Raw genomic sequence first — 27,984 nt, forward strand, 5'->3', positions numbered from 1 at the left:
TATACCTCAACTATGAGACATAATGAGGAAAAAAAAATCCAGAAAATCACATTGTCTGATTTTTAAAGAATTTATTTTCAAATTATTGTGGAAAATAAGTATTTGGTCAATAACAAAAGTTCATCTCAATACTTTGTTATATACCCTTTGTTGGCAATGACAGTGGTCAAACGTTTTCTGTAAGTCTTCACAAGGTTTTCACACACTGTTGCTGGTATTTTGGCCCATTCCTCCATGCAGATCTCCTCTAGAGCAGTGATGTTTTGGGGCTGTCGCTGGGCAACACAGACTTTCAACTCCCTCCAAAGATTTTCTATGGGGTTGAGATCTGGAGACTGGCTAGGCCACTCCAGGACCTTGAAATGCTTCTTACGAAGCCACTCCTTCGTTGCCCGGGCGGTGTGTTTGGGATCATTGTCATGCTGAAAGACCCAGCCACGTTTCATCTTCAATGCCCTTGCTGATGGAAGGAGGTTGTCACTCAAAATCTCACGATACATGGCCCCATTCATTCTTTCCTTTACACGGATCAGTCGTCCTGGTCCCTTTGCAGAAAAACAGCCCCAAAGCAGGATGTTTCCACCCCCATGTTTCACAGTAGGTATGGTGTTCTTTGGATGCAACTCAGCATTCTTTCTCCTCCAAACACATCTAGTTGAGTTTTTACCAAAAAGTTCTATTTTGGTTTCATCTGACCATATGACATTCTCCCAATCCTCTTCTGGATCATCTAAATGCTCTCTAGCAAACTTCAGACGGGCCTGCCCTGGACATGTAGCTACTGGCTTAAGCAGGGGGACACGTCTGGCACTGCAGGATTTGAGTCCCTGGTGGCGTAGTGTGTTACTGATGGTAGCCTTTGTTACTTTGGTCCCAGCTCTCTGCAGGTCATTGACTAGGTCCCCCCGTGTGGTTCTGGGATTTTTGCTCACCGTTCTTGTGATCATTTTGACCCCACGGGGTGAGATCTTGCGTGGAGCCCCAGATCGAGGGAGATTATCAGTGGTCTTGTATGTCTTCCATTTTCTAATAATTGCTCCCACAGTTGATTCCTTCACACCAAGCTGCTTACCTATTGCAGATGCAGTCTTCCCAGCCTGGTGCAGGTCTACAATTTTGTTTCTGGTGTCCTTTGACAGCTCTTTGGTCTTGGCCATAGTGGAGTTTGGAGTGTGACTGTTTGAGGTTGTGGACAGGTGTCTTTTATACTGATAACGAGTTCAAACAGGTGCCATTAATACAGTTAACAAGTGGAGGACAGAGGAGGCTCTTAAAGAAGAAGTTACAGGTCTGTGAGAGCCAGAAATCTTGTTTGTTTGTAGGTGACCAAATACTTATTTTACCGAGGAATTTACCAATTAATTCATTAAAAATCCTACAATGTGATTTCCTGGATTCTTTCCCCCCATTCTGTCTCTCATAGTTGAAGTGTACCTAGGATGAAAATTACAGGCCTCTCATCTTTTTAAGTGGGAGAACTTGCACAACTGGTGGCTGACTAAATACTTTTTTGCACCACTGTAACTGCTCGTCTTACTTAGTGATGTCACAATGTCAACGCATTGTACTTGATAGGCTAAGGGGCGGGACATCTCTAAGCAGTTGACCAATCACAACACAGCTGGCCAGCAGACTGGGCTCTGGTTTCAGACAGAGGGTGAAAAGAGGTGCTGCAGCACAGGCAGTATGAGAAAATAAAGGCACAAAATAAAAATGTGAACCTGGAAATGTGCATAATAGGGGGCCTTTAACTGTAACATAGCTCCCTGATATCAAAAGATTTTTTTGATATTGTCAGTTCTCTTCTGAGTTTATTTTCTCTTTTGAAAAATAGCAGTGGCAAAAGGTAAAATAACTTTTCGTTCTCTCACAGGATTTATACTTTAATATCTTGAAAAGAGCAGAGTTATAGAAGCTATGTATTGTATTGTTATACACTGTATACAATATGTTGTTTTTATTAAAGTCTGTAGTACACAAACCATTTCAACAACCATTTAACTATAATAATATAAATGGTGTGCTGTATGCTCCATATACACCCTGTCTATGTTCGAAAGAGCAACTGGTTGAATGCACGGTTGTTGTCAATATTGCAACAATGGAAGCATTTAATTACTGACGGAAAAAAGGAAATGACTATACAGCAGCATTGAAAAGTTTCATATGTGATGGAGAGAATGCAAATATATTAAATGGCTTACGCTGAAAGATTGATTTCATAGAGAGTATTATAAATGGCTTGCAATGAGAATCTTAAAGGTCCCATGTCATGGCCATTACTACTGATCATAATTCCATTGTTGAGGTCTACTAGAATAGATTTATACTGTGCAATTTTCCAAACTCACATTGGTTTCTCTTACAGCATCTCTGTATAGTATTTGTATTCACTCTCTGTCCTACACGCCTTGTTGGAGCTCCTGCCCCCCCCCTCCCTGTGAGCCCCCTGTGCTCTGATTGGTCAGCTAGCCCACTCTGTTCTGATGAGTCCATCACCATTACAGCAGAACATCAGTGATTATGTGTTACAATGGCGTTAGCAACCAGAAAATTACACCAGTAAGGACAAACAGATGAGAATGCTGCGTGGGGTCTGGGTGCCGTGTTGGCGGGACGTTGTGCGGCTCGCTGCTGCGAGGAGCAGACAGTGTGACAGGGTTCATTTCCTGCTTGCTGCGTGGGATCTGCGAGACAGCGAGACATCGCGAATGGACGCGGGAAGGGGGGGGTGCTGACGGGGCTGCAGCACCTCAATCTGCGAGGCTCCATTAGCAAAGTTAATAAAAGTTACAGTGCCGTGTGAGATATAAATATATCAATTAAAAGCAGCGGCAAAAAGAAAAGTCTTCAGCCTGGATTTAAAAGTAGTAAGAGTTGCAGCGGACCTGCAGGTTTCTGGTAGTTTGTTCCAGATATTTGGGGCAAAATAACTGAACGCTGCTTTACCATGTTTAGTTCTGACTCTGGGGACAGAAAGCTGACCAGTCCCTGAAGACCTGAGAGTTCTGGATGGTTCATAATTTAGCAGGAGGTCAGAAATGTATTTTGGGCCTAAACCATTCAATGCTTTATAAACCAGCAGCAGTATTCTCAAATCAATTATTTGACACACAGGAAGCCAGTGTAAAGACTTCAGAACAGGAGTGATGTGATCCACTTTCTTAGTGGTAAGGACACGAGCAGCTGCTTTCTGAATTAGCTGCAGCTTTCTAATATATTTTTTAGTCAGACCTGTAAAGACACCATTACAGTAGTCGAGTCTACTGAAGATAAAAGCATGACGTTTTTCCAAATCCTGCTGCGACATTAGTCTTTTAATCCTAGATATATTCTTTAGGTGATAGTAGGCTGATTTAGTAACTGTTTTAATGTGACTGTTGAAACTCAGGTCAGAGTCCATGACTACACCTAGATTTCTGGCTTTATCTGTTGTTTTGAACATTGTATTATACGTTCTGCCTTGGCTCCAAAAACCATTACCTCAGTTTTATCTTTGTTTAATTGGAGAAAGTTATGACACATCCCGTCATTGATTTGTTCAATGCACTTACTCAGTGTTTGAATTGGAGCTTAATCTCCTGGTGAAATGGTTATGTAGATTTGGGTGTCATCCGCATAGCTATGGTAACTTATTTTGTAGTTTTTCATTATCTGAGCCAGTGGTAGCATGTAGATGTTAAAGAGAAGAGGCCCCAAGATGGAGCCTTGAGGAACCCCACATGTCATATTTGTCAACTCAGATGTGTATTTACCTATAGAAACAAAGTTATTTCTGTCCTTTAAGTAGGATTCAAACCAATTTAGAACTGTTGCCGAAAGTCCCATCCAGTTTTCCAGTCGGTCTAGTAATATGTTGTGGTCAACAGTGTCAAATGCAGCACTGAGATCTAATAATACTAACACTGAAGTTCTGCCACTGTCTGTGTTTAAGTGGATGTCATTGAAGACCTTTACAAGAGCAGTCTCAGTGCTGTGGTTTGGACAAAAGCCTGACTGGAACACATCGAAACAGTTATTTAAATGCAAGAAATTACTTCATAATGAGATGTGTTTACTATATGAAGTAGATCTGAGGCCATGCAATGACATTTTTTTTGAAAAACCCTGTTGGAATAATATCAAGGCAGCAGGAGGAGAATTTCAGAAGTTGAATAATGTACTCTAGGTTTTTATCATTAATCTGATGAAATTGTGTCATGGTGTTTGAATTGATTTTAAGTGGAAACAGGGACAAAACATTTGCTGTACCTGATACAGAGGCACTGACTGCTTGTCTAATTTTCTGAATGTTGTCAGTGAAGAAGGAGGCAAATTCATTGCAGGCCCTGGTGGATAGAAATTCAGAGGCTACTGACACTGGGGGGTTTGTTAGTCTGTCAACGGTAGAAAACAAGTGCGTTGTTTTTGTTGTTAGCAATGATGTCAGAGAAGAAAGACTGTCGTGCAATTTTCAATTCCAAATTATAAAAGCCTCTTTATAGATTTCAAAATGAACCTGGAAATTAGTTTTTCGCCACCTGCGTTCAGCTTTTCGACACTCTTTTTTCTGTTTTCACTCTCATAGCCTTTCTCCATGGCAATATTGTCTTCTTTTATCTTAGTTGGAGCAATGGCATCTATACATTTTTTTATTTTTTTATTCAAATGATCTACTAGCTCATTTACTGAGATGTTAGCAGGGGCAAGTGTGGAAGTAAACATTTCCCTAGTATTTTCAGTTAAATATCGCTTTGTGGTTACCTCTTTTTGAAAAAAATTGTGAACAGAAATAGAGCTCTCAAAGAAAACACAGGAATGATCAGAGAGTGCTACATCAGTCACCACAACCTTTGAGATATTCAGACTTTTTAATAACGCGTTAAAAAAAATTAACGCCACTAATTATTTTAACGCGATTAACGCATGTGTATTTTTTGTCCTCGGCCGCCCCGTAGTTTCAGAGCGCATCGAGTTTAAAATACCATCTACAAGCTGATGCTGACAGCCCCGCTCCTGCCGTCCGCTTGCGGCAGACCACACTTCCACGCTCACCGGCAGGCACCGACTGGCCATCGGGAGGACCGGGAGGGTGTGTGGCGCGAGAGAGAGACCTTACGTGTATTGTTGTTGTTGTTAACATCTGGTGCTAGCTAGCTGCGCTAACGGATATAAGGAGCTGTTTAAATGAAAACAGAGGAGCGACATTTCGCCGACAACTGCGCCGAGCACTTGACTTTATGCAGGAAGCCAGACAGTGGGACATTGTACGAAAAGTCAGCACACACAGCACGGATAGTGCACGCAACAAGATTGAAGCGTCCAGGCAGCTCCCGTTCGAGCATATGCCTTGAGTTGCACATAGCTCCAACGATCCATCACACACACACACACACACACACACACACACACACACACACACACACACACACACACACACACACACACACACACACACACACACACACACACACACACACACACACACACTTGTATTGTATGAGAGAGGTTCCAGATTGAATTGAGGTGAATATTTGTAATGTTCAGAGGTTGTTGTGTTTAATATAATAAAAAGTCATTGTTCAAATGATAATAAACATTTGCATAAAGCATATTTGTCCACTCATATGTTGATAAGAGTATTAAAAACTTGAAAAATATTCCTCTAAGGAACATTTAGAACAGTTAAAAAACGTGTGATTAATTTGCGATTAATCGCGATTAACTATGGACAATCATGCGATTAATCGCGATTAAATATTTTAATCGACTGACAGCCCTAATTCAGACCCTTTGAAATAATTAAGTCCAGAGTGGGCCCCTTATTGTGCATGGGCTCCATCACATGCTGAGTCAGTCCATAGTTATCAAGAACACAAAACAGTTATTTAGCCCCTCTGTCCTGGGGGTTGTCAACATGGATGTTAAAATCACCAACAATGACTAGACGGTCAAAGTCAATACACACTATAGCAGTTCAGTAAAGTCATCAAAAAAGCTTGCACAGTATTTGGGTGGTCTATAGATATTTAGGAACAGAGCTCGAGAGGAGCATTTCAGCTGAAGGGCCACATATTCAAAAGAAGCAAAGTTCCCATAAGATGTCTTCCTGCATTGAAGGGAATCATTGAACAAAATAGCAACTCCACCCCCTTTCTTTTGCATTCTTTCCTGACTCATAAAACTGAAGTTGGGAGGTGTTGATTCGATAAGAACAGCTGCACTGTTATTTTGTTCAATCCAAGTCTCCGTTAAAAACATAAAATCGAGATTGTGCTCAGTGATAAAATTATTGATTAAAAACGTTTTTCCTTCCAAAGACCTGACATTTAATAAAGCTAGTTTAAGTTTGTTAAATATACTATCAGTCAGATGTTTTGTGACAAGCTGTGGCTGACATGGAATCACTGCTAAATGTGATAAACTCACACAAACATTTGAGCGCTTCCTGTTTCTAAGCTGATTTACCGCTCTTAATCTATTACCTATCAACAGAGATATCGGCAAAGCTACTGGCAGGCAGGGCCCCGGCTTGTCCTGGAAAGAGTTGAGAGTGCCATACGCCCTTGAGCCTGGACCCAGCACATATCAGTTAGAGTTCGCTGCGTTTTGTACACACACATTCTTATCAGGCTTCGGAGACCGCAGATGCTGTCTTGAAGGGGGGGGAGGTGGTTGACGTAGGCACGGTGATGAAGACGGGGGAGATGGTGATTGTGGTGGCCGTCGTTGAGGGGGCGGGGGTAAAGGACATGCTGCCAACCCTGCGTATCGCCTTTGTGCGGTCATTGATCTCCAGGAAGGACTTGGTGCCAACCCTCTGTATCTCCTTCATGTGGTCGAACTCCAGGAGGGTGGGCAAGGGTGAAAGGGTGAACGGAGAGTAGAGAGAGCTGGGGGGTGAAGGAAGAGTATCCTCAAAGGTGATAGGGGGGGTGAAGGGCGATGGAGACTCCTCCATTTGTGTCATAGGCCTCCCATAATCAAGACATTCCTCAGGCAGGTGCAGTGATACTTCTTCAAGGTTTTCTGCGCGATGTGTTGTGTCTTTCTCTTGTTTTGATTCCTCTTGTTGCTTGTCCTTGGGGGGAACAGATTGATGACGCAGGCAGTTGAATATGTTAAAGATAAACAATTTCACTCCTGACTTGTTCAGGCAAACTCCATCTGCCTTAAAAAGATGTCTGCGGTCCCAGAAAAAGTTAAAATTGTCAATAAAATGGACAGAATGGTCAGTACAGGCAGTTGAAAGCCACGTGTTCAGTGCAAACAATGCTGAATCTCTCCACTCTTCTTCTGACTGGCGGTAGAGGGCCACAGATGAACACCTCCGCATTTAGAGAGCTGACAGTTTCCAACAGACATTTAAAGTCTTCTTTCAGCACTTCTGACTGTTGTTTCACAACATAATTTGTTCCAATGTGCAGTACCACATTTTTCACAGTCGGATGTTCAGCCCTAATATGCAGGATCTTCTCAGCCAAGTCAGAGACCATATCCTTGGGAAAACAGAGTACTTTGGTGTTGTTCTTACTACACAGACCTTTTACATCTCTTACAGCAGAGTCACCCACAATCAGAGTTTCAGGCCCAGTCGCTAGCTTTCCCTCTAGCCTTTTTCTTTTGGAGTAGCTATTGGTCCTTACCCTGCTGTGTGAAAAGGACAGGTTATCCAGGTCATCAGAAAGAGATCTCCGGTTCTGGTTCAGCGGAGCGTATCTGTTCTGGATTGGCACACTTGGTGGTTTAGGAGGATTATTTGTAGTTCTCCCTTTAGCAGCTGTCCACGGCTGTTTCCTAGTAGGAACAGGGGTTGAAGAGGCGCTCTCCCTGGGTGATAACAATACAGGCCAGCCGGTCGCATCACAGATTTCAGAGCGCTGGGCTCTGCCTGTTATCCGTCCTCCCAAATCCCATGGAAAGGATTTACTCTTAGGCTTTGCACCCAGAGAGTTCCAGGGAGGACTACCACTTGTAGATGTATTACCCGGTACACAGCCCTCCTGTTCCTTGGAATCCTTGGAGCTGCTAACTATTTGTGAGTTAGCATGCCTTTGTCCATTCTTTTGCAACACTGGTAAAGTGGTGTCATTCCAACCTAGTCCATTCACTTCCACGTTAACTTCCAACCGTTGCATTTTCATTTCCAACACGGCCATCTTCTGTAGAAGTTTGTGGAAGTCATCTGTAGAGAACGGAGGCATTTTGCTGTTAACTAGCTTAAGCTAAATAGCATGCAGTACCAGGCTTTAGCTGTTGCTAGCCACACTACTGTAAGACTGTGGTCATCATAAAAATATTGAAATATGGCTGAAACCCTTCATCTATTTACAAAGAATAACTGTCCCAGTGATAAATTAATGTCCAGGAGCCGCTGCTCGAAGTTTTCAGAAAAGAAAAGTAGGAAAATCAGCATAAAAAGTAAACAGAGGCAAGAGCAAGCAGAAAAGCGTCTGCACTGTAAGAAAGCAGGAATAAGCATTTATACAGCATTTGCATTAGCACCTAATAGCTTTGGCTATATCAAAATAATTGAGAAAATGTTCTGCACATAGGGCTACAGTAGTGTCACTTCACAACCCCTGGGAAGTGCACATAACAAAGTTAATTGGATTCTCTTCCCCGTCTTTCAAAATCAAAAGAGCTTCAACATTTCTGAACGTAACTGCAGTTGATGGAAAATCTGAAAAAGCAAGCGACTTGCAGAGCCATACAACACGATAGGACACTTTGGATTAATTTTTTTAGGCCACCCTTGAGCTTCTATCAGTGATATTGAACGATATTGGTGTGAGCCACTTATCACTTATTTCATACACTATCTGCTTCTCTTGAAATTGCTTTAGAGACCTACAGGCTAACCTCGTAATCTTAAGGGCCGGTCAGGCTTCTTCAGGCTGCATTGACTTGGTCAGAACCTGCTGGGGTTAGTCACGGTTCAATTCCTTGATACTGGCCGAGAATTAGCAGTTCGAGGATCTAAAGAGTCCATCTCCTGAAGCTTCTGAAAACTGAATTCGATCTTGCTCTTGGGAAATTAGATTTGTCTTAATGAAGTGTGTGTGTGTGTGTGTGTGTGTGTGTGTGTGTGTGTGTGTGTGTGTGTGTGTGTGTGTGTGTGTGTGTGTGTGTGTGTGTGTGTGTGTGTGTGTGTGTGTGTGTGTGTGTGTGTGTGTGTGTGTGTGTGTGTGTGTGTGTGGTGTGTGTGTGTGTGTGTGTGTGTGTGTGTGTGTGTGTGTGTGTGTGTGTGTGTGTGTGTGTGTGTGTGTGTGTGTGTGTGTGTGTGTGTGTGTGTGTGTGTGTGTGTGTGTGTGTGTGTGTGTGTGTGTGTGTGTGTGTGTACTTCAAACACTGAATGTCATATCTTAATCAGACACAGACACAAAAGCCCTAAGGCTCACAGATGAGCTATTTCTATTCAAAATTGAACAGTTAAATACTGTATGTTACAAGGTATTTTATACTTTCATAAAACCAAAATATATAAAGATAATTTTCTTAAACTGGCCTATAATTCATTCACACTCTAACTAATTCATGATTAGAAGGCAGCATATCTTCAACAACAGGGAGTTGTTTTTTAAATATATTGAAAACATACAGGCAAATCAAATTGATTTAAACATTGCATTAAAAAAAGGAAATACATTAGGGGATCCATTTAATGCTTGGAAATGTAAATTAGAACATTCAATCCAGGCAGTGGAGCATTGAGTCCGGATTTAAAGGTAGTAAAAATCAGGTCAAGCTTTTTATCATATACAAGTGGGTAGTGTCAAACTGCTCTTTTTACATAACAAACCAGTTCTATCCCTGTACCTCCTTAGAGAAAGAGAAGTCTTTACAGCAGCAGTTTAGACCTGTAGATGAATTTGGTGATTTCACACACAAAAAATAGCTACTGCAATCTTATGCCCTGGAACGCTCTCCCTGCGGAGATCCGCAACATCCCCACGCTTGACACCTTCAAAAGGGCCCTCAAGTCCCATATGTTTGCTAAGGCCTTTGGCCCCTAATCTATTTGTTGTTTTGTCTGTCTGACTGTTTGTCTGACTGCCTTTTATTTTTGTTATGTTTGTTTCTACTCCTGTTCTTCTTTGTAAAGCGAGCTTGGGTCTCATGAAAGGCGCTATATAAATCCAAGCTATTATGCGCTTTGTCACCTAAGGGCAATAACTCTTTCCATCAAAAACGCAATTCTCGTGGGTGATCATCGTAGATGCCTCAGTTGTCATTTCAGAGACATATTATCACATTTTAAAGCTTGAAACATTATAATTAATTAGGATTCCTACTTACATCCACCCCGTAGAATATACTCCAAGTCCTGTATTTATTCCCCTTTGAGTTCTGTTTTGGTCTTCACCAACTGCGTCTTTAGCAGTTACGCTCAATGCTACACTACGTTCACCAGCTAGTTGCTATTATCCCTGGTCTCTTGACTGGTCTTGGACAGGTCTCTTAAACAGTAATGACCAGATCGGGTAGATTGAGCTGTAAAGGTGCAGGCAGTAAAAACAAAAATGTTTGCTTAAAAACAATAAAAAGCTCCATAGAGCTGAAGGTAATTGTAGAGTCTTGTAAGTTTAAACAACATGGCATGTTAATGATTAAAATACTCTTATAATAAAATATGGTTTATTTATATTGAGCATATAGTTCATACTTATATAGTCAGCAATGGCCCTTTTTGCTAAAACTGTCAAAGTCAACTTTATTGTCAATCTTCCAGTTTGTGTACAGACAGAGAGATTGAAATACTGTTTCCCACAATCCCGAATATAAAAACAAATGTATATAAAATATAAATATATGTGTGCAAATATGTATATACACACAGTCAAAGAAACATTGTTACATTAAGACCTAAATAAAAACACAACAATCAATATATACAAAACTGACTGGTATTGAATTGAAATATCCCATTTAAAAGCTTTCGGACTGACACAAGTATTTGTTTGACTTCTAATAAACCCTCAAAATCCATTGGTCATTTTAACCCACACTCAAAAAGAAACCTTTTTGCTGATTTTCAACTATGTAAATGTGCTCTAAATTCTGAATGGGATTGTGTAATCAATGCTGACAGTGCATACAAACCAGTAATGAGAATATGTATGAGTGTGTTCCTCTGCTGTGCAATTGTCTATCAGCTGTTCACAAATATAAGTGCAGTGGCTCAGTCATTTGTCTCAGTGGCCGATGCTTACACTTGCTGGTACGGGCCCTGGCACTGCCAACACGAAGCACCTCCTCTCCTTCCTCTCAAAAGCCCTGATTGTTAAAGGGCAGCTTCCATCACTGGACCACACCATTGTTCAGATTCCCCCCTCTCACCTCTTACTCTCGCCTATTATCTATTTCCCTTTCTTACTGGCTTTTGCTCTAACTTGCAAATGGATGGATCATTCTCAAGATTCAAGAAAACATGTACTGCATGCACATTTTTATTTATTTATGCTATACTAGATAAACAGGCATGTGCATTGCCTATGGTCTGCATCTTATTGATTTGATGACAAACCAACACCATGTATCTGGGCATGTCTTAGTGCCATGTTGTAAGAGATTGTGCCTCGATGTTGCCATGAGTTCAGGAGGCCACGTCATCTTGCTTCAGCCATCTGGCAGCACAATCACTGAGTGTGTATGTGTGTTAGCAGCTGCGTCTGTGGATACAGGGGTCCAAGGGGAGGGGATGATTGGTAACCAACAGAGTACAAAAGTATTACCCTAGCCATTGCATCCCATATGTCAGACAAGATGAATTGGAGTCATTTTCCCTGTCGGAAGATAACAACTTAATGTGGCATCTGTTGAGACCCCACGTGTTCTATCCAGAAACATACAGATTATGAAGATCCAGTTGAGAAAGATTACATTTCACACCTGGCATTAGATTCTTTCTCAAGTGGCGCCCAAACTTTGCTTCACTGCTCACGTTTGGTTGTATCTGTGGGAACACTCTGATAGAGGCCAAACAGAGAAACATCAACTGCCTATTTAACACAGCTGGGAGAGACCACTGTGACTATTGACTATAATACACTATAATGCTTGAATGAGCACAGTTGACCAAGTGGGCCTTCCGTGCAATTAGGGATGCATTTGTATTCCTAATTTCACCAGACACAAGTATGTGATCACCTACAGCCTTGACCACTGCCAAATGTTGCCTGAGCATTTCATCTCAATTACCTTATTTACATTGAGCCAATATATGCATTTGAGTGTATCGGATATGTATTGATTATCAGAAAAGTGTGAATTTGGGTCTTTTTGCGTTGGAAAAGTAAGACTGTAATATATATATATATATATTTTGTATATATTTATATATTCCATTATCAGCAGGTGTCTAAAGCTGTGATGTAGTTGCTATCATCCACAAAGATAGTGAGCGACATCTGTGCCTCTCTGTAGATTAAATGGACCGGTAAATGATATGATAAAGTGATATCAGCCCGGTACATTGACTTGCATAATCACAGATACCCTATCCAGCATTTAGACTTGGAAGCATTTCTGATACTGGTGTTGGAACAAAATGCCTTCTCAGTGCCTTTTCTGTGCACCTGTTCTCTCTGTTTGTCATCATATTGCCCAAGATTATTTCCAGTGCCAATGTGAACAACCCAGCAGTATCAGAATCCACCTCAGTCCATTTCCACCAGCAAATGGTATCCCACAGCAATACTTTATTCACATGTGCTCCAATACTCTGTTAGATCTTGTTCAGGGAGCTGCTCAGAGCTTTGTAGGCTTGAACCATCCTGTTTTATTTAGACTACTGATTTACCAACGTACAATCCTTCTGAGAAACCTTCTTACGGTCTTGGTAGCCTGACAGAGCAGAATGTTTCAGATTGTGTTGGGACTCATGCTCCCAGGATGATACGTTTCCTGTGCCAGTGGTCACGCAGAATAAAACAAAGTGTAATGTCTCAGTTAGAGCCTTTGACACAAGCATCCGGCTGACTTACATCATGTCCACTGCCATGTTGAAGTGTGTATAAAATGTGTTTCGGCCTCTCGTGTCTTCATGGGTGAGGAAACATCCCTTAGCACTACACAGATGGCATCGGCCCATGTTGAGCTCTATTCTTCTTCTGTGCTGTCCCACTTGGGACCCCCCATTCATAAAACTGCCAATAAATACCTCATCCTCTTCCACAAACACTTCTGTCATTACAGAGATATAGTACTGTACAAATAAAGCAGACTGAACTGAAGTTTAGATTCATTAGTGAGCTTGGAGAAAAGTATTAATCTCAAATCACAGTCAAATGTATTACTGCCATTAATCCATAAATCACAGTGAGACTAGTCATTTGTCGAGTTGTGCTGCCCCCTTCGTCGATTAGTTGACTAATTGGTCAGATTGACTTAGATTCCTTTAGTTCATTAGTCTGTTTTTAATGTTTTTTTATACAGAATGACTGATTTTCAAGAAATGTAAAAGCCCATCTTTGGTAAACAAGGTTTAAAGTGCTGCTCTTGCACAGATATGCCGAATAATCAACAAATTGATAAGTACCGGTAGACAAAACTGTATGAGTGTCAGTCAGCTATGGAATAATTGAATAATTTAAATGATGCTTAATATCAACCAAAAAGATAATGGTTTTCATAATGGTTTTCACAACATTTCACATTTCACTATAAAATGTGAAATGTGGCTCCCCATCCCTGTTTTATATTATATGTATTTGAATATCTATGAGGTTTTGACCATTGGTAGATGGCAAGCTGTTTAAACATGTTAACTTTCTGTGTATGGAAATGGCTTTCCTCACTATTTTCTGTTAGTTCTAAACAGAATAAAGCAGATGTTTTATTCAGTGTGACTTTAGCTACTAGTTAGCCCTGCTCATATTATCTATAGAATTTACAACAAGCCAATATGGCACATCATAAGGAACTCTCTTGTCAAGTATTTTGTAATATAGAAATAGGGGTAAAATGTCTAGAGTGAAACCGCTGATGTTTTGTGTTTAAACAATTTGAATACAAAAAGGGATTTGAAATACAAAACAAAAAAGCTTTGCCTGTACATCAATCAAATCTAAGAGCTGTTGGTGGTGAGATGCCAGGGCTTTTCTTAAATACAGTAGCAGTGTCAGATCTGCTTTACAGCTCTTGCTCTTCTGTGTATCTGATGGAGCCTCCAACACTCAAAGAATACTAATCGAGGCAATTCTCAGCATGCTGCTTGAGAAATCCACATTGTTTTGTTTTTGACATGCCAAATAAGAGATGTTGAGCTAAATCACGTGTAGACTCCTCTTGAATCAGCACAACAGAAGTAGAGTGGTGTTTTTTACTTGGAATACAAGTGGCAAGTTTCAGTTTTGCAAAAAAAAGCTAATGCCAAAGTGTTATTCTTTTAAATGGCTTTGAAAACACTTTAGTCGACTCCTCTGGTTGCAAAAATGGGTCTGATTGTATAGAGGTCTATGACCTCAGTAAACATTAATACATGTACGGTCACAATAGATAGTAAATGAAGGTCCCATTAGGAATGCAATAGATGAGAAAGAAGCAATTGACAGGTCGATACCACAGTGTTGTCCGTCTCTATTGGTGTTCACCAAGAAAACAATGTGTTTTCGTCTTACAGTCAGTACTCTATGTTATTCAGCCTCTGGTCCCTGAAAAACAAGGTGGCATTGTCCAACATGACAAAGTTGACCTCTTCCTTTGGTTAAGGTCACGATGTAAATGTCCATTCCTGATATACATTCTGTGAGGACTAAAGGTCAGGACCATGGCCAGGGTTACAAGAAGGGAGTGGCTCTTATCTTGTCCAGAACAATCTGTGGAGGACTAACGGCCTGAATGCCAGTTGTGATTCCAAAAACAGAGAGAGGCTTTTTCCTCAAGGCTTGTGGGTGCTTTAGATCCACCATGAATGCAGCAGCAGAAGGATTCTCGCCCCCAGCTGGGAGGTTTGGTACAAAGCCACATAGCGATGGAGGTTTTTTCAGAGGAATGCTTTCTGTCCCTCTGTCCCACCACAAGCCTTGTTGTTGTCACAAAAGCTAGCTACACATTCTCTTCACAACAAGGAAGAGGAGGAAGTATGAGGAGATCAAGTCCCACTCCCTGCATACCTCTTCCTATGTGGAGGCTGATCTTTCCCCTCTTCCAGGGCGCTGAATATCTCTGCTGAACACATCAGTTTTTACTGTCTGCACCTTACAATTTAACCCAGGAGACATCTGTGGTTATGGTCATTTTTGCAGAACCAATGATCCTATTTATGTATCCATCTTGCTGCTTTATTGGTCATTTGAATATCTTCGACTTGTTATGTTGAATTAATCATAATGAGGCAACAGGCTTTTTTCTTGTCACCCTCAGACTGAAATATAATCTTTGCTACATTATAAGAAGCACTGAAAAGATATTTTGAATGAGGCCAGTATGTGGTTGACTGAGCGAGCGCAGCAGATTATGACCTTACTGTCTTCTCTTCTGGTGGCTTAAGGACTCCTCTGCTAAAACCAGTGATGGATAGGCTTTATCTAGGGATTTCAACTCATGAAGACATCTATTATGTATAAAGGAGGCACAACAAAGAGCTGAACCCTGCTTGTCTCTACAGCGTTATGAGTCAGACTACTGGGTAATTGGACATTAGTGTTGTGTACAAGTTCTCTTTTCATAACCTAATGTATTATAAGACTATAGAGAAGAAAAGGATACATGCAGCGTCATGTTTTGCCTTTTAACCCAGCTGTATTCTGCGCATTTTACCAGCTTATCCCTTCTTTTTTTTATATTCTAAACCCAGTGGCGGCTGGTGGAAAATATTTTAGGTGGTTCTGTGGAAATGGTGACCAAACAATACTAGGGGGGTCCGGGGGGTTGCTCCCCCGGTAAAAAAAAATGGTGAAAAGACCCCTTACATTATGACTTCTGGTGATGTTAGAGGGGGGGGGGAAGAAGGACAAATTGAGGCTTAAAAATATGAGAAGGCTGATCAATACCTCCATATTCTTCAGTGTGGTTAGCAATGAATCTTCCAAAACTTCCAAACACCTTGTCCTGGACATAGTTTCTACAGTATAAACTGTGCAACAGTACAGTAGGCCCACACAAACTGCAGAACACCGGGGCTTGGAAACACTCAAAATTACATAAAATGATTTAATTCCCATTTAACCTGTTAAGGGGCTTTTTTCCCCCGTTTTTTTTCTCACGAAACTGTGTCTCAGGGCTTCTTAAAATGTAATAAACTATTCATGTGTCCTACTCATTTAACGGGAAGAAACTCCGCTAACTGATGTACCTTAGAGGAATATTTTTCAAGTTTTTAATACTCTTATCAACATATGAGTGGACAAATATGCTTTATGCAAATGTTTATTATCATTTGAACAATGACAAATATTCTCATGAATATTAAAACAAACAACCTCTGAACATTACAAATATTCGCATCAATTAAAACTGGAACATATAATAAAATAATAAAGTGTGTGTGTGTGTGTGTGTGTGTGTGTGTGTGTGTGTGTGTGTGTGTGTGTGTGTGTGTGTGTGTGTGTGTGTGTGTGTGTGTGTGTGTGTGTGTGTGTGTGTGTGTGTGTGTGTGTGTGTGTGTGTGTGTGTGTGTGTGTGTGTGTGTGTGTGTGTGGTGTGTGTGTGTGTGTGTGTGTGTGGTGTGTGTGTGTGTGTGTGTGTGTGTGTGTGTGTGTGGGTGTGTGTGTGTGTGTGTGTGTGTGGTGTGTGTGTGTGTGTGTGTGTGTGTGTGTGTGTGTGTGTGTGTGTGTGTGTGTGTGTGTGTGTGTGTGTGTGTGTGTGTGTGTGTGTGTGTGTGTGTGTGTGTGTGTGTGTGAAAAGGCATACTACCCGTGCTGAGTGTGCTGACTTTTCGTACAATGCCCCACTGTCTGGCTACCTGCATAAAGTTAAGTGCTCGGCGCAGTTGTCGGCGAAATGTCGCTACTCTGTTTTCATTTAAACAGCTCCTTATATCCGTTAGCGCAGCTAGCAAGCACCATCAATCAATCAATGTTTATTTATATAGCCCAATATCACAAGTTTTACATTTGTCTCAATGGTCTTCACAGTGTGTACAGAATATCAGTATGACAATACGACACCCTCTGTCCATGACCCTCACATCGTACAAGGAAAAACTTCCGAAGAAAACCCACAGTTTAAAGGGAACATGGGAGAAACCTCAGGGAGAGCAACAGAGGAGGGATCCCTCTCCCAGGACGGACAGACGTGCAATAGATGCCGTGTGTAAATCGAAGAGATAATACATTTACAACAAAGGTAGTCCAAATGTTTGGAAATGCATGTGTGTATAATAGGAAGATGAATCCACGAGGATGTCAGCAATCTTGTGGGAGCCATCAGGGAAGTAGTATGGTGAGAGTCTGGCAAGACCGCAGAGACAGGTTCAGCCACGACTCGAAGTCCAGGACTCAGATCCAGTGCTCAGGATAGAGGATCCAGGACACACGACCACAGCAAGAGGATTAGCCTCGACTCAGGATCCCGGCGTATATATGGACACAAAAAAGAGATTTGGGGGAAACTGGGATAATCGGAACATGAGAGTACACAGGTACAAACAGCCAGAAAGACGGAGTAAGGTGCCCCCCCCAACAGTCCAAGCCTATAGCAGCTAAACTAACGTGTCTACATGCATGCACTCCCTTAGGATAGGTTGAGGGAAAAGGGTAGCAAGTAAGAAGTAGGAAACAGAGGTGGAGAGGCACACAGGGAGAAAGGTCCCCACTGGAACCTGAATTTGTCAGAGGTAGGAGTGGGTCAGTTCCACACTCCCCGGCCGGGCTAGGCGTTCTCTGCAACCTGTTACCCTCTGATAAACCTCGAGAGGTCAGAGAGGGGAAAGGTTTGGATAAAGTTTTAAATATAAGATCTAAGTTTTTAGGATTTAAGTGAAAGAGAGTGAAATAACTAACATGTATAGGTGAAGAGGCAGGAGCGGGGCTGTCGGCATCAGCTTGTAGATGGTATTTTAAACACAATGTCTGAAGCCCAAATTATACACTGCATATCCGTCAGTATGCTAGAATCTGCGTGAGGTATATTTTGTCATCAAAATGCAGAGAAGTAAAAAACAAATGACTACCTGTCTTTTCTACAGTTTCTACAGCGGTCAGAGCACACGTCAGGGCTTAAGGTGTCAGAGCAGCACTGACCGTTGCAGTTATTGAAAAATGGATTAGGTGTGCCAAGGGTATTATTATGCTCGGCAGGGTGCTGATTTATTGCCTAAACCATGGCAGTTGTTATTAAACCAAAGGCGAAATGCAGTCATGACAGTAAGTCACTGTGCGATCAACTGTAATTTAGACATTGAGTAGCGGCCCAATTTAAAAAGTCACTACAACAGGAGCAGAGATTCTTAGGGAACGTATTTTATAGAAAGGCAGCACTCAAATGTTGCATCTGAGGCTATTTTCTTTGTAGGTACATCCTCTCTAGATGCAACACTGTGTTGTAATAAAACATTTAGTTCTGCATGATATTGTTGTATCTGAAAAATGTTATTACCTGCCCTTAATATCCAGATATTAAAAAGTACTCAGCTCTGCCTTTCTGTTGCGTTCAATACACTGTTAAAATGTCACAAATTGCTGTGAGTAAAATTGCTTGTTGCAGAAGAGAAAGGAAAGCACGTTTTCGACCGTCTTTTGTTAAATATATTTAATTGAACATTGAATACAAAAAACAACAATAAAAAAAGGCAAGTTCATTAATACGACTTTCAAACAAGGCAAATTCAAAGTGCTTCATAAAATATTAAACAAAGAACAAAATAAACACATTATACAACAGTTGAATACAATTATTGACAGAGGCAAGATAAAAGTACCATACAGTACGACAGACAATATATTAATTAAATTCACAGCATTTTAATAGAAAATAATAATGATTTAATAAAAGGCAACTGCAAACAGAAAAGTCTCCTGCCTTGATTTACAAGAGGAGAGATTTGCAGCAGACATGTTATTATGCATACAAACTGCACAATGAATGCAAAACATATGAGAACCTTTTTAAAGTGTATTTCTCTGGTAAAAGAAATGTTTGCACACTGTACTCTGCTCTGTTTATTTTAACGTGTTCTTTCTTCTTAAATCCCTAAGTGCAAAATGGCAGTTTTTATTGCCCAAGCTGACATTTTGATGACGATAAAAGAACAACTTTGGGCATCTTCTATCACTTTTCATTAGCATAAACTATCATACTTAAAACTCCCTGTAGTACTTCTGGTGGATAGTCCATAACTTTACTGAATATCAATCTCTCGATCTATGCTGATATCCATAAGGCAATGAGAACCCCGACTAACACAATCATCTTTTCCTCCCAGCTCCAGTGTTAAGTATTCTGAGCTTGCCGTATAACACTGATTGCAGTTCCACAGGCTTCTCTCTTGCAAGTTATTGTCCACCAGGACACTGTGGCAATTGTCCAGCTCCCTCCAATGGGAACTAGACATTAGAATGCTTCCATCGCAGTTAGCTCATGTAGCCACATATTAAATAATCATGCCTCAAATATACATCATTCTCCAAGTGAAGTTTATATTGACGCTCCTTTGTCCATTTTTACAAACAACATATTTTCCGAATGGAGGATTATTTTTGCATTCACTAGAAAAAACAGCTGAAGACAATCACAAGCAGCAATAACAGGATCATTACCAAGTCGTCTTCTTGTTAATGGACGTTTATTGGCAACCACAGTATATCAACAACACCGGGCGCTGTCTGATCCAGTGTGCAGGTGGGGGGGTAATAGATACCAATCAGTCAGTCTTATCTCTACTATACAGATGAGTACGCAATCTTATCCAAGCAGAGATCCAATGAAATCACTACAAAGTCAAATAACAGAATAAATCCCAGAATAATAAGACCACAGTGTTGTGTGCAATACATGGGGATTGAGTCACTTGGTTCGTCCACCATCCTTCCTTTTAAGGCATTACGAAAATGTTTGGGTGAGGTTTTTTTTGTGTTTTCCCACGAACGAGTACGGATCCGAGCGTGTGCCAGAATTGTAAACTCATTCATAGCGGAGTCATTGCCATTGATCATCAGTCCCATCAATCACCCAGTCAGATTGTGCAATGGAAAGCTAAAACCCTTACTCACTGCACCATTAATAACTTATCTCCCACCTTATAAGAGGGAGTCACTCATCAGCATATAACCTTTTGAATAGCCACATTTGGTGGACGTGCACTCAGTATTATGCTGCAGTGTTGTGGACTTTGGAGGGCTGTAAAAGTTCAACCATGTCAAGATGTCCTTTTCTCTAATTTGTATTTTATTAGTATTCTAGCGGTGGATGCTAGCCCCGCTGGGCCCAGAAAAGCGAGCAACAGGTGATGGATGAATAGACATTATTTAAGAGGAGTCATGGCAGGAAAAACAACAGCTCTATTATTTGTTCTACATTTTTCTGTAACAAAAACAGCCACAGCCTCTTGAGAGGCGACAACATTGTGATTAAACATATTTACTGTCGACAAAGAAGATTGATACGCTATTTAATTTAAGGCCAATAAAGTCATAAAATGTAACCTGCTGACGTAATAAACAAACTATGCCAAAGGGAATGTATTATCGAGAAATCTCTGCTTCCTGCTGAACCCAGAGCCACTTACTGTTATTGCATCTCAGCTTTAGGAGTTTTGGGAACCCAGGGGAGAGCATATAGATGTTCTTGGATCATCATATGGTTCGGAGAGATGTGTTCTGCAGTGCTCAACGGCTATAAGGCACTTTGTTGATTTCAGGACCTATTAGATTAATATCAAATCTTGAAGGGAAAATGTGCCACCTGTCATGTGGATGTCTCATCGGAGATGATGGTAAGTGTAGTCCTTCTCGCATGCATTTGTTCTGTATAATCTTGCTTGAATAAATACAGATGAAAATTATGGGATGCAATTTTCACCTTTGTGCACATAAATAGTTTGCATTATAAACCAAGGGAACAAGGAGGTTCTGTTTTTGAGCCGCGTCCAGAACACGTCAATGTGCTGCAGAATTCATTTATTCTTCTTTTTTTATTTGCTTCCTGTTATTTCTACAGACTCTATTTACATTGATGTTGATGCGTTCAGGACCATGGAAAAACATAGTTGTCCGACATCATCACTGATTAGACATCCACAGAAAAATGGGTGAATTTCTCTTTTTAAGCTCTGATCCCCTAAACCCCTATATATTTGACTCGAGCAAAAGGAGACAAAAGGTTGAAAGGTTGTCACGTTATGATGTAAACATTAAATATTCGTTGTAAGTTTTGCTTTTGAGAAATGAAGCTCAGAGAAAGTCTTTGATGCATATTATAGCTTAAAGCAGATGTTAACCCTGTGAGGATTTTATTAGTTTACAGTGAGGACTTTAAGTGTCTGAAAATTGTCTGTAAAATAGCTTTTTCCCTTGACAAGGGTGAACTGATGAGGAAATGAGACACACTGAGCGAGACAACTTCACTAAGTACTTTTGACAGAAGTGCGGTGTGTGCTGCCAGGATGCAGCAGCCGTGCAGGTGATGGGGTTATGGACGTGCTAAAGCAGGGGTGGGGAACCTCCGGCCCCCGGGCCGTATACGGCCCGCGAGACCATTTGGTACGGCCCTCGAGGTAATTTATAAACACACGCAAAAAAGAAAAAAATGAAAGAAATCTAGACCGCAAAAAAATTAAACAAGCGAGTGCCTGTTTTTCCTGGCCAAGGTCAGGGTCCTTGTACACAACACGAGCCTAACGTGTCATCATCACGTGGTATATGTCTCCTCTGACAGGGGTGTAGTCATCGGCGGCGCGTGAGTCTCAGGTTTGGGAAGGCTAAATAACCTTTTTTTTTTATCTGACGCTGCCCGCCTCCGGCGTCTATAGAAAAGAGATCAACTCAGTGAAAGCACCGCCTGCTGACCGATCAGAGCTCAGTGTGCGGAGTTTAAATCTATCAAGTCATATTACAGGATAAAGGAAATACAGTTTAAACTGCCGTATACGCAGAGAAGACGCCGACGTGTCGCACTTATCTTTCATATCACACTGATATCACATCATCAATCAGATCATCGATCATATAATATCACAATATTTCCTTATCTGAGTCAGCTTCTCGAGCCGTATCTGGCCGTGCAACACTTACATTGTCACATATACTGTATGCAGACGTATTATTTTAAGCAACACATTAAGTTGACGAAACACTCAACTCAAATGTAATTAAAGTCAGATCCCCTCGTGTTTTAGATGGGGCAGTATAATAAAACTGTTTTCAAACACTCGGTAGTTTATTTTTTAACCAGTTGTTCTGTATTCTCCTTGCAGGTGCAACTATGTGGCTCGTATCCTGGATTATATGTTTAAGTCATGGATGTTTAAAGTTAATATTTGTCTAATATTAGTTTACTTTTCATTAATGAAGTATGACGCTGCGCTGTCAGTACTACCCTTTCACGTGCACGCGTTCTCAGCTGGAGAGAGAAACCCTGGCTTGATTTACCGAGTTGATAACCAGCTTCGTGGACCACTTAGCGAAATCTCGTTTGTTAGGGTTAGTTAAGATAACTCAAACATATCCAGGGTCTGTTGAACTGGCTTCGTACAGTTTACTGGTGGCTGCATCAGCGCTAATGTCAAAGACACACACATTATACATTATATTTGTATTTTTACCAGGATGCAGTTACACAAATATTTGGGAAGGCTTAGCCTTCCCTAGCCTACAGCACCCGCCGCCCCTGGGTGTAGTGCTGACGGGGAGCACCAGAACGCCGCTCCGGCACTTCCAAACATTGCAGTATCCATAAGGAGCCGCACCACATGCCGCAGTTTTTTTGCGTGTCTGTGTCTTTAGTTGAAAGCCCAGTGGCGATCTGTTCATGACTGTCATCCTGATCATACAGTCAATAACTTTGTTGTTATTAGCATCTGGTTAGCTAGCTATGCTAACGAATATAAGAAGCTTTTTTCTACAACCATGAGGTAAAGGCACATCTTTATATGATCATTATTATAAAAAATAAGATAATAAAGTAAACAGGTATAAATACTATATGACAGTAAAAAAAAGTTGTTATTAATAAACAAGAATACAGTTTGAAAGGGGAGTGATTTGTAAAATGTCCATAAAGAAAAAGTAAATCTGTTTACAGTTCTGTTTCATATGGGTGTTGAGAGATGTATCCATAGAGCTCCTAATGTTGCTCTCAAAATGCACCAGATTGATGCTTTTAACTTCAACATTTAAAAAAAAAATCTTCCCGGGGGAGCATGCCCCCCGGACGCCCCTAGAGGAGGTTAGGTCCCCCCCCACTTAAATCATGTGCACATGGATGGGAACTAAATACATTTACACACATCTTGTGTCCATATCATTCTGTTTTGGTGTTCATGCCACAACTGTGCATGTGCATGCATCATCATGGTAAGATATCTGGATTCAGAGGTTGCTTTTTTCTTTGCACAGCATGAAAGAAAGGCCAAATGAATGGGCTGTGATTTTAGTTTTTTTTAAGCAGAGGTCAATCATTTGTACGGCCCTCGGAGGATGTTGAAAAAATTGAAATGGCCCTTGAGAGGAAAAAGGTTCCCCACCCCTGTGCTAAAGAGACCACCCCGATAACAGCCTTCTAATAACCATGTCTTAGTTAGTTGGAATGCTGTTAGCAGCATTCCAACTAACTGTTATTCTACGCACGAAGAGTTTATTATTATTCCGCTGACTTATTTTGGCCCTCTTCTCCTCCCGCTTTGAACATCGCAGAAACTCCGTTCAAACATCAAAACGTTCAGCTCGGTCGGGAATCGATGGCTATTGCTTTACTCATTCCTAACTTTCATAATTCCAGAGATACATCCCATAATTCATCACATTTTTAACCATTGAAGTCAATGGAGAAATTCTTCAGACTTCAACAAATCTTCATGCGACTTCAACTGCTAACTGTTCCTTCATACTTTCACTCAGAAACCTCATTCCAACTTTACAATGTTACACATCTTTCTGACATTATTCGTGTAAAACCAATTTTAAATCTGATTCTTACTTTTAGAGATATTAACATTTGTTCAGACCTTGTTAAAGAGGTTTTCTTCAGATTTTAACATTAACTAGAGTGCGTGATGTCACAGCTAGAGGGTAGAACATCTTGAAATTTGCCTTCATATATATTTTTTAAACTGCCATAATTCCCAAACCCTACATTTCTGAGACATAATTTATCATGACAAATGTAGGAAAACATCTTGTAGCTTGAAAAATGACAAATAATTAAGCAAAAATAATTAAACAAAATGCCTCTTGAGGGCATGAAGTGACAAAAACGTTCAACATGCCTCCATTAAAGCCCATTGTAATTTCAGGCAGATATTTCCTCACGGTAGCAGCCGCACACCTTTAGTTAAACTGCCAAAAAGGCCACATTATTAACCTGAAAGTACACAAAAATTACACTTCAGATACTCAACTTCCTTGACATGCTTCACGTTTTGAAATGTCACAGATATCTGTTACGGTTCCTCCACAAAACGTTCACATGTAAGAGGTTCATCTCTCATTCAGAACAATGGAAACCTGTGATCTCTGCACACCTCGTTAGTTCAAATATAAACACCTGTGTCATGGAACACGATGATGTCATTACTCCAACTGACATGCTCAGAGCAGCAGACTTCAGATAGCAGTGTGCTAACAGTCCAGCCGTGAAGACATCTACGGGACAGTTTTGAGATTTCTTCCAATGCCGTTGCCACGGCAACACAATGCTCGCCATGAAACACAGTTTTCTCATAACTTCAGTGAAACTGCTCCAAACGCCCCAAAACTTCACAGGTTTGGTAACGATGCAGCCATCAACGCATCTAAGCGTATTATGGGGTGTCATCAAATGCCGTTGGCATGGCGACTGATCATTCGCCATCAAGTTAGTTCAAAAGTTTGCAGTTCAAATATTCTGCTGCTTTTCCAAGCCTTTTTACTTTCTTTTCTTCTCTTATCACACATTCAAGCCCCCAGTGTTCATGTATAATTTCAATCTAAATGATTCACTTTCTTCTTACACATTACATTTCAGCTTAGCAGTTTAGCGTCAGCTTTTCAGCATAAAGCATTCCCACTAGCAATTTCTTCAGGAATTGCATTCTCTAGTTACAGAAGTTGTTCAAACAGACACTTAGGCATGCGATGATATGAGCATTTGATGTCTAAATAATTGTGATACAACCATATTAAGATGTGGTTAAACATCTTTAAAGAGTTGCTCATTTGTATGATTATATCTGTATGTTGTGCCTGCAATGTCAGCTTTTGCAGACCATTTCCATCCACAACAACACACTGCAGGAAAAGAAAACCACAAAAAGCATAATAGGGCCTCTTTAAATTACTTTCACTTACCTTACACTTATTGCCGATATGCCACAAATCTTTAAGCAGGCGTTTCTTTTTTACATTATTCCTGTAATAATACATTTAAATCAAGCTTTATTTGCACTTTTCTACCACAATAGCCAACTAGAGACCTTTTTTAAGTCACTCATAAGGATATTGACAATTATCCCAATAATGGAAATTCACCCCAATTTACTTAATGTGTTTTTTACCGCAGTCCACTAAGAAAATCCTAGATCTGCTCATCCCTATTCCTTACATCTTCAAACTTTGTTGGAGACAAAGTTTGAAGATGAAGAAACGCATTTCTCATTCTGTTTGTAACCAAGCAGCTGGTGACATTTTGGTTGAGATAAGACATTACTCACAGTAACACTTTAGAATGATGACAAACCATTCTCATTCAACATTTGTATCTACTGAAAGCTGAAGAAAGTGCAGGTATCTGTCTGGCAGGAGACAGTTAATCACCCTTCAGTCTGGCTTGGTGATAAACAGTGAAGATAACAAAGCAACAACCACATGAAATGTTCCATGAGCAATGATGTGTGTATGAAACATAGTGGCTCCTCGGGGCTTCCTTCCTCAAAGAACAGAAATGTATCTGATGTATCATTTGATTCATGACTTTCAAATCCGCCTAAAGGAAATCAAGCTGAAGAACTCATTGGACCAAATAATACGATATTATTTTGCTGGTGTTGCTGCTAAAGATGCATATTTTAAGGAACATTTTCATGTGAAACTGTAAGGAATCTGCATCTCCCCCGTGCAAAGCTCTGCCCGCAGAGACAGCGACCGTGCAGCTCTCGGTCCAGAATCAGATAAGTGTCAACGTGCATTGGGCTGAAAATCCATACTTATAGGAGTTATTTTAGTGACACTGGGCCCATTGTTCCTCTGTAATAACTATGCAGCTCCCACAACAGGCCTCTGTGCGGGCCATTATTAGCATGCAGATTCTCTGGTGTAGTGCTACACCATTTCTGCCAGTACAGTGTGGATATTGTTTTCGGAGGCAGGAATGCACTGGATGTCCTCCGCTGTGGGAGCGGGGCTAACTTAATGGATAGCTGTCAAAGTGGACATTAGAGAAGCAGCTGTATTTCCATCCCGCTGGAACTGATAGGAACATTGCTTTTTTATGGGCGAAGTGAGAAATGAGCCATGATAATGCAGAGAGATAAGAGCTAATGCGCTACGCAGGGTTCACTCTGTAGCAAGGTGGTGAAGCATTTCACGGAGATTCCATTATTTTTCAACTTAATCCTGCAAACGTACTTTTGTTGTCATATCTCAAAGGTTCTTTATTCTATCTTTTCCATTTGTAATGACATTGACATCCAATTACCTCCTTATGACTTCATATAATTGTTTGAAAAAGTGCTTTTTAATAATACCAACTTATTAGGGAACCTAGCCAAAAGTTATTCAACCTATGGTGTTTAAATACATGGAACCTTTTATGTGCTCATGTTTGCCACGGGTCCTAATTTAAAGTCACACACTCTCAGGGGGGTAGGGGTACGCTGTAACACATTTTGCAAATAAGCTATACGTTTCCCAAAATCTGAATAATATGCCATTTTCTTCCAGACATTAATTGAACAACTTCAAAAACCTAAGAAGAAAAAATGTAGTTTTGCTATGACGGTTTATTGTATACAGTAGTTTACTCTTGCCGAACCCAGTCTGTAGTTTTTTCTATTAAATATGTTGGAAAGATGATGGTTAATTATTAAAATGGTATGAACCCACTTTTAAACTGTTTTGCTGTCATACATTCGGAAAGCTCTCTAATGAACCTGGGAACACCTGCTTACATTGTTTTGACCCAAAGTCAAAACAGTGCTTAGGAATCAAATTAACCCTTTGTAGTTTCTCTGATCTACAATTATACAATTTCCTGTTGGTCAGGTAAACTATTCCAAGTTAATAAGTGAACTGTAATTGGTCTGTGGTGCAGCAGGAAGGGCAGGCTCTGGTGAAAAGAGCCCATTGTGCTGCTGCTGCTGCTGCTTGTTGTGTGAGCCCATAGTTGACCCTTGTTGTTTCTGCGCAGGCCTGGGTGAGGCAGATGCGGATCAGAACAATGGCTGCGTCTCGGAGAAGCCGGCGGTGACTGACTCCACGGGTGCTGAGGGCCCCCCCCAGCCCTGGCCCGACGCCAGCACAGCTGACCCTGACGCCGCCACGCCCCGCCCCCACCTGGCCCGCCTCTTCTCCCGAGATGCCCCGGGCCGAGAGGATAACACCTTCAAAGAGCGACCATCTGAATCGGACGAGCTACAGACCATCCAGGAACACAGCGGAGCTTCAGAGTGCGGCTCAGACTACCCCGAACAGGACTTAGACTAGGCTAGCTATTTTTTGTTCCCTCCCTCCCTCTGTTTTTTCTCTCTTCTCCCGCCTCTATTTTTTCACTCTCTCATTTAAGAGAGCAACACGAACCCTACTTTTTGACACATACCGACCACTACTACAAACATAACATGGCATCCGCAAGCCAGAAGAAGAAGGCCCCCGGACTCATGGATCAGATCGGAACCTTCTTCGGAGGGGACAAGAAGAGGAAGAGCAAGGTGAG

The 27,984-nt window shown here is 41.0% G+C and overlaps 1 protein-coding gene across 10 annotated transcripts in view; it reads left to right on the top strand.

The window, feature by feature from the left end:
* mbpb (myelin basic protein b) overlaps nt 1-27,984 on the top strand; it is an 87,738-nt gene that overhangs the window by 44,760 nt on the left and 14,994 nt on the right. For 3 of the 10 annotated variants that reach the window (XR_004570355.1, XR_004570356.1, XR_004570354.1), the window contains exon 4: nt 27,460-27,979. Coding sequence is in view for 7 of the 10 variants with exons in the window: in XM_034229805.1 (XP_034085696.1) it covers nt 27,890-27,979 (90 nt within the window). In the remaining 3 variants the exon portion in view is untranslated. Of the gene's footprint in view, nt 1-27,459; nt 27,980-27,984 lie in introns of those variants that run through there. The other 7 variants (XM_034229772.1, XM_034229787.1, XM_034229781.1 and 4 more) reach the window with 5 other exon arrangements.

This window comes from Gymnodraco acuticeps, unplaced genomic scaffold (genome assembly GCF_902827175.1).
Source record: "Gymnodraco acuticeps unplaced genomic scaffold, fGymAcu1.1, whole genome shotgun sequence".
Lineage (NCBI taxonomy): Eukaryota > Metazoa > Chordata > Actinopteri > Perciformes > Bathydraconidae > Gymnodraco > Gymnodraco acuticeps.